Here is a 14,647-nt window from a genome sequence, read left to right as displayed (position 1 = left end):
AGAGGAACCTGATGGTTCAGGTCAAGGCTGCCCTGTCCTCACTTCCCACCATGGGTACAGCAGTGAGGATGGGAACCAGTGACTGGAGCTGCAGAGCAGCTGGCAAGGTTAGGATCCAATGCCGTGACGGAGCAGAGCACCTCCCGGGCTAATGAGCATCGCTCCCATCCCTGCAAACGAGATCTGACACATCCTGCTCAAGCACGAGGCATCCAGTGAGAGCGACAAGCTGCTCCGGCAAGCTGGGGATGCAGGGGGAGCAGCAGCTGGGCCAGCTCAGGAAAACAGCCGTTCCTCACAGCGGAGGCCATGCAAGGATTAAACCAGCCCTGCTTGGTGCCAGGAATGGCATGGGGCTGGCATGCAGAGCCACAGGACTCTTCCAGTGAGGAAGTCATGATCTGGCTCCTTATGGTTTCCCTGCAGTTCCTGCTGCACTCGGATTTTCTTCTCTCCCCTGAACAAGGGGACAGCTGAACCATTCTCCCTCTCCTGCAGAGGTGGCTGCATCTTGCTGATGCCTGAAACAATCCTTCTGCTGTGACATCTGGATGAGGAGAGCCTCCTCCTGCACCATCTCCATCTGCCAATGTGGCTGCTGCCACCTCCCAGCACTCCTTGGGACTGTAGGTGATGCCCAGGGCTCACCTACACGGGGAATTCATCCAGCGTAATTACTCTGTTGCAGCGATTCCTGCCAGTGCCTCCGACAAGCCTTGAGGCACAGGAGTACTAAAAAGGAACACTATCTTGACCAAGAAAATGGATTTTTGAGACTGAGTTCAGCATTTGGATCTCAGCTGAGCAGGGAGGAATGAGAACAGGTTCAGCCTTGTGAGGCCATGGCATGCTCACAGCCCAGGATCGTCTCTTCCTCTCAAGATACCCTGTATTGATGGCACAGATTGTTGCAGTAGGCTTAGAAAAAACCTTCTCCTCTGTAAGCCATCCTTCTTCAAAGCTCCTGGCCAAACCAGAAATCAACATCCCAACTCACAGCCACGAGTCCCACACACAAATACTGGTAGCAAAGAAACTCCCATTTTACCTCCCTTAGAGAGGAGGGAAGTGGTTCACACGGAGAGCCAGGGCTAACTTTGGAATGGCACGTCTCTGCAAGGAGACAGGGGGCTGCAAGCTCTTTAGATGCAGAGCATGCCAGCAATGAGGCCACTTGTCTCCATGACACCAAGAAGGCATCCCACCCACAATGAGAGGAGCAGGAGCAACGTGTCACAAGAAAGCATCAGGGACCCCAGCCACCTTCCCATGCAAGGTCCTGTCACCAGCACCAGCTGAGGAGATGCCACCTCCTCAGGGCCAGCCACACAAGCCTCCTGCCTTCATTCACTAGTTGCACACTTGCTGTTTCCCGTGTTCCAGGCTCACTGTAGACTCCAGGATCCTGGTTTGTCACCCAGGAGCACAGAGGCCAGAAGGAAAGGTGACACATTTCCTTTGCCTGGCCCCGCATCTCAGATTTCTGGCAGGGCTGGAAAGGGATGAAGATGGGACAAGGTCCGGAGTAGGTTTTCCAGACTGGATAGCAAACCAGCACAACTTAGAAGGAGACAAAGTCCATGTGCCTGCAGTTGCCACACCAAAGAAGTGGTAGGATCCACCATTCTAAGCCCTGTCCTTGTGCTCAGATGCAGGTCCCCATTATGTGACCCTACTAATACCGCTTGGTCCTCTGTGCCAAACACCAGGCTGACTCAGAAGTGAGCAGAGCAGGGATCGAAACACCTAGAGAACAACCTTCTCACTCACATTGCCAAGCTTTCCAAGGTCTTTGCTCTTCCCCAGCCTCCCTTACCTGTCTCTTGGTCACACAGTTGCTCGCAGGCGTCAGTGGTCCTCTGTCCACAGAGATCTCTCACCCAGGGGGACGTGGCATTGATCTGATAGTACAGGGACAGTTTGGCTGGGTTAAGCCAGTCAGAGATGTCCAAGTAGCTGCCCTCGCTCACAACAAAGCTGCTGCCTGAAAGGGGGGAAAAAAGCGTGTTAGGTGAGTTTAAAAAAGGAAAAAAAAACCCAACCAAACCCAAAACATTATGGCTCAATACCAGAACACTCATCAGGAGCTGCTGGGATGCTGAGGTCAGCAAAATAATACTGAGTTCACCAACACTCAGACCCGAAGAACTCCATTTGACCATTCCTCTCCATATAATGAGTCCCAACGAATGGTCCACCAGCTGGGACACTCCTCTGACCAGATGTTCCCCTACCCTTGTCCTACTCAGCACCATGAGACACTGGATTAGATTCCCAGATCTCTGCAGAAATACAGAGTGAGGTAATTGTTTTGATCCATAAGATGAGAGTGTCACTTCCCCAGCCTGGACAGGTTGTGTCTGCACAACTCCTGGATGCTGGGCTCAGGTGGGTGGGCAGAGGGGTCTCTTCCCACTTCACTTCCTTAGGTAAAGGTGAGTGAATTGGGCCCAACACACAACTTCTCACCTGAGCAGCCTTGTATCAGAGACACCCCCTCTCCCTCCTGAGAGTTAGAAGTAAATTCCTGCCAAAAGTCTTTTCTTACAGAATCTTAGGTTTCTTTATTTTGTGAAATGTATTTTTCCCCACTGGCATCTGGGAATATGTATCATCTAATTAGCCAAATAGATTTTCAGTTCAGCCCAATCATTTCCTTATCTAACATCTGAGGCCCAGCATCGCTTGGGGGATTTTGCAGGCACAGAGGTCCTCATTAACTCTGATCTTCAATTACATTGATTATAAGACTGCCTCCATAATAGTGCTGCACAGAGCAGAGGGGAGCCAAAAAACCTCTGCCATTAAGTAGTGTTTTGCACAAGTTACCAGGCTAAAAGCCTCTAAAAACAGGGGAGAAGAAACCTTCAAAGAGGAGTGGGCAAGGGGAACTGCCGGGCAGCCCAGGAGCCAACAGCCATCCTTCCACTAAGCACTAGGACTTGCAAACATGAGCAAAATTTGCAACTGCTATCTGCAGATTCAAATCCTTCATAGCAATCACCCAAGGATGGCGAGTCTATAGATACAGGGTGTGTTTTCATGAAGCTTCAGAGCTTGTATCACTTAGTAAAGGGCTGGGACCTTATTTTTCCAAGCACTGCATAAGATCTTAGCTCAATGAAAATGAAGAGACTAAGAAATCAGGACAAAAAAACCCCATAGCAGCAACCATCCCACATGAACCTACTTGAACACAGACTGATTTCCTTTTAAAGAGAATCACTGACACTTCAACGAGAAGGAGCCCTTCTAAACCTCATCCCGTGCCACATTACCCATGCAGATGATAAAAACCAGTGAAGCCAGTCAAGCATCCCAGTGAGTGACACCATTTTCAGGCACCCTGAGATCTCAGCACCACACAAATCTGGGCCCTAATTTCACATAAATTCTAATCTTCTACACTGATACTGCTTATACACCATAAACATGTCCACAGACAGATCCCTCCACTCACAGTCAACAGAGGCTGCCAAACTACTGACTGTTCAAGCAAATGAAAATTAGACATCCAGGATGCAGCTGCTCTGGAGACACAGCAAGGCAGGAGTCTGCATCACCAAAGCTGCAGGATGTATCTCAATCAGACCCACGGCAGTGGTAAATTGCCAGGTAAACTCCACAGCACCAGTGGAAAGCACTGAAATGCTGAGCGCAAAGAAGTACCTTAAAGCCATGCAATTCTTATTCTAATTAGCATTCTTTCCAATTAATATTAAAAGATGGCTTTAAATGCCAATGATAACTATTGCTGGTTTGTTTTACCAAGCAGAAACATACCAGGAACCCGATGGGAGTGTTTCCTATTTACCTGTACGTGTCTAGGTAGTAACCTGCCAAGCTCGCTTCCTTATTTCTGCAGCTCCCTAACAAAGAGCGAGCCTTGGGAAGCACGAAGCACATCCTGAGCTCAGCTACAGACAACTCCCTCTGCACCCAAAGACTGAAGAGCAAAACCACCAGCTCTTGATTAAATCCCCACTTAATGAACCCCACTTCTAGTTAAAATACAGCCAGCCTGGAAGCAAGGGAAGCAAACTAGACATAAAACAGTCCTATAATTAGTATTCACAAAGACAAAGGTGCCTCGAGCTGGCAGAGCATCCTGGCCCAGGAGCTGCTAAGCGGAGGGGACCACATGGTCGGGGTGGGCAATGGAGGGGTGACCTCTGGAGCTCCCCACCAGCCCCTCACGTGGGGTTCCTCCAGGAGGAGGAAGCACATCAATCATGTCCCTGCTGACAATTTTTCATTTCCTTCAGCAAGCCCAGCCTGCTTGCTGCTAGAAGTACAAAAAACCCAACAAACACCTATGTATGGAAGTACCTCCTAAATCAACACCAGAATGTGACATCTGGCCAGGAGCCAATCACTTCTTTCAGCAGAATTCTGGCCTCCATGTAAAATCACAAACCTGGGAAGCTTGATATAATTTGCAAATTGATCAAGCTTTGCCACATTTCCTGCAAAGCCATTCCCAAACATAATGCACAGGTAACTTTAAAAAGTCCTGGTATTTTCAAGAGTAATTACTTATTTTGATGCTAATAAGTCAGAAATAACCTTCAACTTTCAAATTTAAAAAAAAATGCAGAAGTGAAAACATTTGAATCTAAAAGCTCTGAATTAAAAGTTCAGTCAAGAAGGGAGGTTTTTCTACTTCAGCATAAGGGAAAAAAAAAACCTGGGGAAATTAAAGATTTTTGTTAATTGTAAACAATTTCCTTCCTTCCTAGGAAGGAGAGGACAACTTCCAGCAAGGAAACGTCTCGCATCTTTGAAGCTAGTGTGTCACAGCTCAGCTGGGTAAGATTTTTAGAGATGTTCACAGCCACTCTCATCACCTTCACTCCCATTGAAAATACAAACAAACAAACCTCCCAACCTTGATCCCTTTATAGCTTGCCAGAGAAAAAAATAACAGGAAAAGGCGTTTTACAAATATTTTGAAAGCTAAAATTCTGAAGATTTCAAAGCCTTTTCACACAATTTTTCTCTTTATTTTCAAAGAATCCACACAAAGAAAACAGTTTTCAAAAGTCACCAGCACATACTTATCAAAACTATCTTGAGCTCCGAAAGGGCAGGTTGAGTATCAAATCCTTTTAGAAACTATCAAGAATAAACATTTTCTAAGCAAGAGGCATTTTAAAACATTGTTGGCTTGCTAGGAACATCAGTCTGCATTGTTTTCAACAGCGTGCAGTCTTTCAATGGAAAGAAGTCAAGGGGGGGGGATGGGGGTGTGACAGGGAACCCACACCACTGGGGCAGCAGGACACAGACCCTGCCTCAAACCACACACTGAAAACCCGCCTCATGGACCTCAGACCCCACCAAACCTCCCTACACCCCACACCCAGCCTCCACTTCGATGTACACCTACAGTTTTTGGTTGTGGACCCCAGGAGCAGATACCAACAGAGACACTTCCAAAGACATCCAGAGAGACTGTCCACCCTGCTGTCCTCTACTTCTAACCGCATCCTCTCCCAAGTATCTTCATGGACACAGGCATTGAGTTTCTACTCACAAGCTCAGTGAAGTCCCCCTTAACTGGAGACATTTAGGCCCTGGGGTAAAGCAGCCATCAGGGCAGGGAACACAACCACAAAACAGGAGTTCACCACCCACCACCACCTCCTCCTCCCAGTAACTCAGTGGTAGGACATGTCCCTTGACTATTGCTGGCTTTACAAGCCATCAATGCCATGGAGAACATCAGTACACAGTTAAACAACCACCTCATGGTTCCACGAGGTCCACCAGCACTTCGGGGGATTGATTTGTTTGGGTTTGTGTATGTGTGTGTTTCCCCTCGCCCTTCCTCCTCCAACACTGATCAAAGCCAGATCAGTTAAGGCAGCATCAAAAGTTCATGTCTCTCATGCTGGGGTCCCCTTCAAAGTTCAGTGGAACTGCTTAAGCCTTGACAAAAGAGGCTTGAAGTTTTGACATTTCAGAAATCATTTTCCAGAACACAACAGGATAAAACAGCTCAGAAGAGATATCTAACAAGGGAAAAGAACAAAGCACCCAAAAGGCAGCCAAAAGGGTTTGGCTTTTTCTTTCTCTCTCTCTCTTGTTTTCAAGGGAAAGAGATCAAAAAACATTTTTTTTTTTGAAGAATTTCTATTTCTTCCTCGCTCCACTCATTTTGTCTACACTTTGGTCCATTCGCTGTATCTTGGCCAACGAAACTCCCTTTCATCTAAAATTAGGATTTTGTGTTGGAAAGCTGTGGGAGGTCATACTACACTTTGCTATTAATGTATCCATCCCTATACTATCGTACAATTATAATCCTGTTACAGAAATTTTTTTTAAATCCTAGAGGAAGGATTATCCCTCTCGCTCCATTCTATGGGTACAAAGAATAACCCTATTTGATTTCTTCAGAGGCTTTTTTTTTTTCCCCTTGTTAAACTTGAAAGAACATTTCCCAAAGAGACAACTCCTCCTCTATCAGCTCTTCCCATTGATCAGCTCTTGTTCTCCCGTCCTCATCCCAGGGAATGAAAACTTCTGCTTCTTAAATTTCTTTCAGAAAATGCAGAAGAGCCAAACGATCGTTGGATTTGTAGGACACACATAGGCTGCCCTAAGCAGGCAAACCAGGCTCGGTGCAGAATTGCACCCATGTACTAATGTGGTGCTCAGCTCTACCATCCCTCTCCCACTCAGCATGAAACAAGGTCATTTCAGAATGACTTAAAATTCTCAGAAGTCAGACTCTTAATTCTATATTCTAATTTGAATCCAGGGATAGTATCACACCGGGTTAAAACCTGAGCAATCTGCTTCAGCTTGTTCTTCAAATGGTTTCTCTCTTGAAGAAGCTTTTTAAAACAAGTTTTAAAACAACAAAAACCTGTAGATATGCCTTTCATTTACTGCTCCATCAGCCAAAACACATACAGTTTGTACCACGAGGGCTGACTCAAGGATGTATTTTCAACACATGAACTACTCGCACGGCCGTGGGCTGCTCCCGCCAGCGCTCCCCAACCCACTGATGATCAAACCCAGGGACCCTCATCCCTTAGAAGCACTGTCAATCCTGCCAGAGCTCTTGAAAAGCAGAAGCAAATTTGTGATATAAATCTCTATGTAATTACAGCTCAGACTAGAAGCATCTTTCCTGTGGGAGGAGCAGGGTTACATTTTAATTGTTAAATTGCACTTTCTTGATAATTCTGACAGACTCTCTTTGCGGTTTCTTGGCAGTCTGTCTTGATTTCACCAGGGCTGAACTTCTGACAAGTAACACACGTATTTAACTTTATACAGCAGTTGATGACTCAGCCAACTTTTCCCAAACCCAAGTGAGATGACATCTTCCCACCCCTGCCTTGTGGTCAAGCTCACACTGCAATGAGATCTTCCATAGTGCTATTAGACAGTGTAATTGTCCAGGTGTTAGTAATAGCACATCTCCATCCTTAGTAGGCATCTGGGCCAGCAATGGATGAGATGGAAATTAGATTCCTACAGAAAAGCTTTTCCTTAATGCTCTCTATCTCCCAACTCCCATGCTCCAGCCTGGGGCTCTTTCTCAGTGATGCTCTCTAGATATTGGACAAGAGTTCAGGGAAATCCAGCCTAAATCTAATCACATCACCAAGTATATCATGGACGAGTTATGATAAGCTTATAAAAACATTAAATGTATGTGAATGGAGATTTTTCAGCCAACATCAAGATTAAATATCCTCCTAAGATGGCAGAAACACAATCAAGAGGCAGCACATGTAAAGTTAATACAGGATGGGACCAAGGCAAGCAACCCAACTCACTGAGGGGCTGCACATCAGCAATGACACTTGTTGGGGGAACAATAAAGTGAAGTAATACGTTCCTAGCTATGAAGCCTCCAAAAATCCTCCCTGCATTGCTGTGTCATTGCTGCTGCAGCTACCCCATGACTTCTTGTTCAGAAGCAAGCATGACTTAAGCCAGCTGCCCAGGACTGACCTGCCACCATGCTGCAAGAGGGCAGGTTGTCATCCTGCAGACACACAAATCGACATTTGTATTTTTCCATCTAGGAAGGGAGCAGGTTAGTTGCTCAAAGATGTTGTGCCTTACATTGCAGTCTTCCCTCTCCAACTCTCCCAAGTTAGATGGCAAACAACGGGCACATCCTGCCTCCCTCAGGATGCAATAATTCCCAGCTCTGAGCTGGTCTACCCAAACATCAATGCCAACACCCCTTGCTTTTCTCCAACGAGTCCTGCAAAGGAGAAAGGACGAGGCATTTGCCTTCTCTTACAAACCGAGCTGTCCCAGCAGCTGGGCACACTTGCAGCAGGCACACGGCTGGGGGAGCCAGGCTGGCACAGGGAGTAGCCGAGCGCAGGATCACAAGCCTGTCAAAGGCACGATAAAAACATGATGTACTTCAGCCTCCGGAATCTTATTAGTTCTTCATGCAAAGAGCGTTCGCACCGTAAAACCGTCTTGGAATCCCTTTGATCCACGCTGATACACTTTATAAATTGATGTTAATGTTTAGAGTTCATGTCTGGTAATGCTGCAGCCATTTGCTCCCATTTTCCTGCCAGCCGAACAGGCACGAGCTGTAACACAGACACGGAGGTGACCCAGTGATTAAGAGCTGATGGAATTAAATGCAATCTGTAAAGCTGCCCCTCGAATACAGCCACCTTACCAGAAACACGCAGGGTCCAGACAGCCAGACCTGGCACCAAATCTGCGAGGGGACAGTACTGTTCCTGTCAAAACCCTGGTCTCTGTACGGCAAAACAGGCACCTTTGCAGCAGAATGACTTCAGGGAGACAAAACTGCACACAAAAAAATCAGACTTTGAGACAGGAAATTCCTTCTACTGATTTCAGATGGGAGAGGGACCAGCTGGGGAACATGGGGACCCCAATGGCAGCACCACTCTGAAAGCTCAGGTACTTTTGAGATCAGATCCCTTTCTCCATCCTTCCGGTATAAACCTGGGTTGCTTCACATGTAAATCAAAGAGCATCTCCAGATTTTCCTTGCTGTGAAAAGGACTGGGGAGGCAGCCGGTGCTCCCGCCTCCCACTGCCGATTTCTCTGCAACCGCATGCACAGCACGTGCTGAGCACACGCGCAAGCGAGCGCCTGAGGACACAAACTAATGCCTGGTCACCTCTGAGGGCTGCAGAAGATTGAGAAGGAGATGTCAAAAGCAAACAATTTAAAGCAACACATTTAATTAAAACCAAAATGAGAAGTTGTTGCGAGTCCAACAATTGCAGTCTGCAGAGCTCCAGCAATCTTCAGGGAAAATTAACACAAGCTGCTAATAGCAGCATCCAATTCCACCAGTGTCTTGGTGGAAACAGGCGTGGGGGGGAAGGTAGGAAATAATCTTCAGATGAAACAATTACTGATCAGCTGCGTGACAATCACAGAACATCATCGTTCAGGCAGGCAGATGCAGGCACACGAAGCTTATAAGAATGAAAAAAAATAAAGCTGGAAAGAAGCTTCCTCCAAGTCTGCCATCTTGTCTGATGCTCGAGCCCAAAGCATGGTCTGGAGTGGCAATCCCACCTCCCCGCTGCTGGCAGGATAACCTTCGTCCCAGGGGGAGCTGATCCCGGCTTGCAGGAGGGCTGACGCGGAGAGGCAGGTAGCTTGGAGCAGAGCCCGCTGTGGGGACGACACACATCCTGCCTCTGCTCCTGGCCTCCACAAACCCACCAGCCCACAGAGTTCAGACAGCAGGGTTACTGCATCTCCTCTGGCACGCATCGCGGAAGAGGAGGGAAAGAGGTTGTGAATGCCCCAATGTGTCTTTGAAGTGACAGAAACCTGCTTTATGCCCTTTACTTTATTCCCACTTATAAAACGAAGCCCTACAAGCCCCAAGCTAAACGTAGCTCTTGCTTCCTCCTGTACGCACCAGAGAATCTCACCTACCTCTCCTGGTGAAGCATCCGGATGCAAACATCCACCCACACCGTATATAACCTCTTTGCAGGCTGTAAAACTGGGAAGCTTTAATTGATGCTGTATTTCAAACTGCTGTGCAGCAAGGACACGCTCCAGGCTGAGCCCTCCGGGGTCTCTTTCTCCAGCCCTGCCTTCCCCGTAAGCTGCTCCCGCAGCTCTATCGCTACTATTTTGAATGATTGCTTATGAGAGGAAAAATAACCAAAACAAACCCCCAACTATTCAATGTGTAGCACCGAGTGGCTCACATATTCATAAAGGGGTTTATTGCTCACTTGGAGGGTCTTTCTTCCCTTTCTTCCCTCCTTTGACACTGCTAAAGGGTCCTCTAAATAATGCTTTGCATTTCCACATCCTCATAAAACCCACCAATGAGCCTCTCTATAAATCCAAGCCAGCTCTGAAACTACAACGATGCCTTCTGCTCAGCATGGGCAAGGGCTGCTCCAAAATACAGTGCCCTGGAGAGGGGAAGGAGAAGGGAGGAGAATCACTGAACATCAGGAGTTGGAAGGGACCTCAGAAGATCATCTAGCCCAACCCCCTTGTCAGAGCAGGATCACCCAGACTAAATCACACAGGAAAGATGCTCCAGCTACTGCATCCAAAGAGATTTAGTGGCACTGACCCACTTCTGGGAGGCAGGAAACCCCCAGCCTGGCTACAGCAGCGAAGAGCAGGGCATCTCGTGCCAGGCTGCCTGGGATTTGGGCACCTGGTGAAATGAAGGTAGAGTGGCTGTACAAACCAGGCAGCAACTGCTCAGAGTGGAGAGGAGTCGGGGGCAACCCTGTCAAATGAACAAAAGGAAGAAAACAAAGCAAGAGAGGAATAAGAGCGATAGAGACAGGCTGGTTATTAATACTGCTGCTTGGAATATATTCTCCCAGCCTTTGCTGCCAGTTGGCTTCTAGTCCCAGCCCTTCCCCTCCCCATCCTGAGACTCCAACAGGCTCGGAAGCTTCCTCCTCTAACGCCATTGCTAGCTACAGAGGGGAAAGCTGCTTTCCTCCAAAGCTGGAGATGTTTGGTGGGGATTTTTTCCCCCCTCCTCCTTTCTCCCAACTTGGCTTCGGCTCCTGGTGTGCTGGAGCTGGCTGGTGTCTATTTAAAGTTTCCTTCAAAGACAAGTTTTCATCTGCTAGAAGAAGGATTTCTTTCAGCCTCTGTCTTTGTTTGGCTTTTCCTGCAGAGGTGTTGGTAGCTGCTCCGCTTTAAGATTTTCCTTGGCTACTGGCAGCTATTGAAATACTGCATTTCAAGAAGGCAGGAGAGGGCACCCCTCTCTCACACGGGAACATCTCCCGTGAATGCACCATCCCTGCCTTATCATCATGCACCATACAAAGAGAACAGCTCCAGGAACCAGACTATTTAAGGCCACGACAACATTCCTCAGGCATGGTGCTCACCATCAGGGGCCACGTGAGAGGCTGGTTTAAAAGCGATCAAAGCTGCCAAGCTCAGCCAGGCCAAAGACATCAGCTCTACCATCGCTACACCCACGTGGGGATGCCCATGCCACCTCTGCCACTGCATTCAGGCAATAAAGCAGGTTTAAATCCACCTAGGAGATCACCAGGGAGGAGCAAGTCCCATCTTTTCCATTGGCATAAGATTCCGGGTGCCAAGCCTCTGCAAACACAACCAGCCACGTTTTTCCTGGGTACCATTAGTATCTCCCAACCCGGATCAGTTCTGTGATGTCTTTAAATGTTTTATAATATTTTGCTGCCAGTTGGGTGCTGCCTTGGGATTTGTTATTATTCAAAGAGAAGGGACAACTTTAAGAGCTTTTCTCTTCCCAGGCAAGGGACTCTGCCATTGCATAAACTGATGAGGTTTCAGTAAAAGTGATAGCCACTGCGAAATGTCTCAGCTGCTTCTATGTGAAGAATTTGACTGTTTCTCATAAAAAATATTTAAAAAGTTTTCTCACTTTGTAATTATATTTTACAGTTTCATTACAAAGCTCATTTTAATTCTTCTCCAAACCGTTTTTACCAGTCCTCTTGCCACTTTCTCTTTAGAAAAGTCATTAAGTCGGGACTGGAGATCATCCCATTTCCCCCAGTTTCAAGGATATTAATCTGTTTTATTGGTATTTCATTGTCATTTCCATTCGAGTGTTCTCCCTATTTGCATAATTTGCACTGCCACCCCCTTCCCGGTGACAAGCACAGGCTTTTCACTTACATTCTACAGAGTCACAGTGCATTCTGGTTTATTTTCTTTTCTGAGGCCAGGACCACAGGCCGGGAGCAGGATGCCAAGGTCCCATCTCCATCACTGCCTTCCCAGTTGACCTTCAGCAAGTACCAAAACCAGCTATGAACTCCCAGTCCAAGTGATGGACTGGCCAGTTCCCATCTCAAAGGGACATGAGTCGACACTGGAGCAGCCTCATTGCAAAAAGAGTTTCTGTTCTCCAGCTGCTTGGAATAATGGTCTGAGAAATCTTCAGAATATTGATGTGCAGCCTGGACAATCCTTAATGGCTCTTAGAGTCAGGGAAGATAAGTCTCTTGTTTCAAGTTATGCCTTTTTCGTGTCTGCACTGGTGTTCAGTTCCTCTGATCTGAGAGTACAGAGCAAACACTCTCCTCCTCTTTTGTTTAAGGACCAAGCTCTGAGCCCTGGGATAGCCCATGTACCCAGAGGCTGGCCTGGCATTTCCAGGTCAGCAGCTGAGCAGCATCCTCTAGGATCAGCACAGATGCAGCCTTGCAGGATAGGGTGGTGGCATTGACCCCAACACCGGTCCCATAAGCATTGTTAGGTGCAGATGCAAAGTGAGCTAATGAGACAGTGAGTGGTGGGATGGGCAGCACATGCAGGTAACATCCTCCAAATGCATATCAGGGCCAAGAAGAAACTGCTCTCAGCAGGGCTGGACCCCAAACACACTGCCAAGTCCCTCCCCACCACAGGGTAATGGATTAAGCCCCTGGCCATCACCCCATGTTGCTGCCACACCACCACATCTCTTTAACCATCTCCCCAAGACTTTAATTCCCCCCACCAAGAGCTGCCCCCTCCAGCAGCGGTGGGGGCTCTACACAAACTACCCCCACCGCGACACCCCAGCAACAACCCAGCTCCACGCAGCATGTTTCTGGCAGAGAACAAGTGCCCCCTCCACATGCCCCGAGCAGCGAGACGAGTGTAGAAGCTGAGGAATTGGAACCGACTGAATAATGGGTCCTGTCTGCTGGAAGAAAATGAAATTTGCCCTCGTGTTACCGAAAACTTGCACTCGGCGCTCACTGAGCATTATAAAGAAAAGGTCAGTGAAACACAACAAACGCAAGGAGCCCGGTTGGAGAAAGCAATAAATAGTGACAGCAGCCCTTGTCTAATTTTTCAAAGCATCGCTCTGCCTTTGCTCAAATCGTAGCAATTTCACCCCACGCTGCTGCGAGGGGCTGGGGCGAGCAGCTTCGCTGCTGCAGGACAGGAGGATGTCTGTCTGTATGTCTGGGCCAGGCTCCCAGGGCTTGTCAGTGAGGTCAGAGGAAAACAGGACTATATATATAATAATGATGATGATAATAATAATAATAATGATGGTGATGAAGATGGTGATGATGATGATGATAATAATAATAATACCAACAATAGCAATAATAACAGTAATAATAATAGCTTCAAAAGACACAATTGAGGTGGTGGACTCAGGCTCACAGAGTCCTTTGCTCCTCTGGGAAGGGGGATCCCTGTGGCCAAACACAGCCAAAGCAATTCCCAAAGAGTGGCACCCCCATGCCCCAAATACCCGGGCTTCAAGCCCACAGAGGATCTTACCATCTGCAATGAAGTGCTCGGGAACATGAAGTGTCACCTTGACGGTCAGTGGGCAGGAGAGCTGGGAGCCACACACCACAGCCAGGATGCAGGAGCTGACTGCGATCAGGGTCAGTGCTGTCTTGTTAACGGGGCTCTTCATTGAACCTGGAAGGCAGAGAGAGGGGTGGGTGGCCAACAGACAAAGCTGTACCAGGGGTTTGCTCAGCACAGATGCAGAAGTCCCCCCCAGCCCCAGGGAAGGGTAGGCATTGGAAACAAAGACGTCAGCTCAGTAGCACTGGAAGAGCTCCTGAGGTCTGCAAACCCCATTTCTCCCATCAAGCCTTTTTTTGCTGGGTTTTTAATATTTGTGTTGTTTCGCTCACTGATTTACATCCATCCTGGGGACTCTGAGGAAGGTAAAAACCCACTCAGAGTCCTGTACAGACCCTCTCATGCCCTGAGCCATTCAGCACCCCTGCCACGCTCCCTGGTGAAGCTGCCGTCACTTCTCATCAGCCTTGGTTTGTTTGACAAATCTCATCAAGTCACAGAAAATAATTAAGCCCAATCTGAGGGCTGCCTGGCCTGTGGCAGCATTTGCTTTCCCTTAACGCCAGGAGAAATTCTACACCTGTAGATGTTATATAGCACCAAGGAGTGTTAATTATTTACACAAATATATATAAATATTCAGTCATCACAGGGGAGCTGCAACGAGCAACAGAACGACCTAGAGAGCCAGCTGCTTTTCACAGGCAGAAGATATTACAAGAAGTTTTATTTTGTCACAGCATCTCCTGAAAAGCAGCTCCATCTTTTCCAACATGAAAAATCCACCCACCCCAACAGGCACCTGCACAGCACATGGGTTACTCTCAGACTGCCAGCCCTTGTCTTGAA

General features: G+C 47.6%; 1 protein-coding gene across 1 annotated transcript in view; it reads right to left on the bottom strand.

Annotated features, from left to right (window-relative positions):
- ASTN2 (astrotactin 2) overlaps positions 1 to 14,647 on the bottom strand; it is a gene marked incomplete at its 5' end in the record, with an annotated part of 343,253 nt that overhangs the window by 200,426 nt on the left and 128,180 nt on the right. Inside the window, 2 exons of the mRNA XM_084272571.1 lie at positions 1,817 to 1,984; positions 13,763 to 13,909. Of these exons, the coding sequence (XP_084128697.1) occupies positions 1,817 to 1,984; positions 13,763 to 13,909 (315 nt within the window). The remainder of the gene's footprint in view (positions 1 to 1,816; positions 1,985 to 13,762; positions 13,910 to 14,647) is intronic.

The sequence above is a fragment of the Gallinula chloropus genome (genome assembly GCF_964237585.1).
Source record: "Gallinula chloropus genome assembly, chromosome: 18".
Taxonomy (NCBI): Eukaryota; Metazoa; Chordata; class Aves; order Gruiformes; family Rallidae; genus Gallinula; species Gallinula chloropus.
This window is presented reverse-complemented; position numbering and strand designations above follow the sequence as displayed.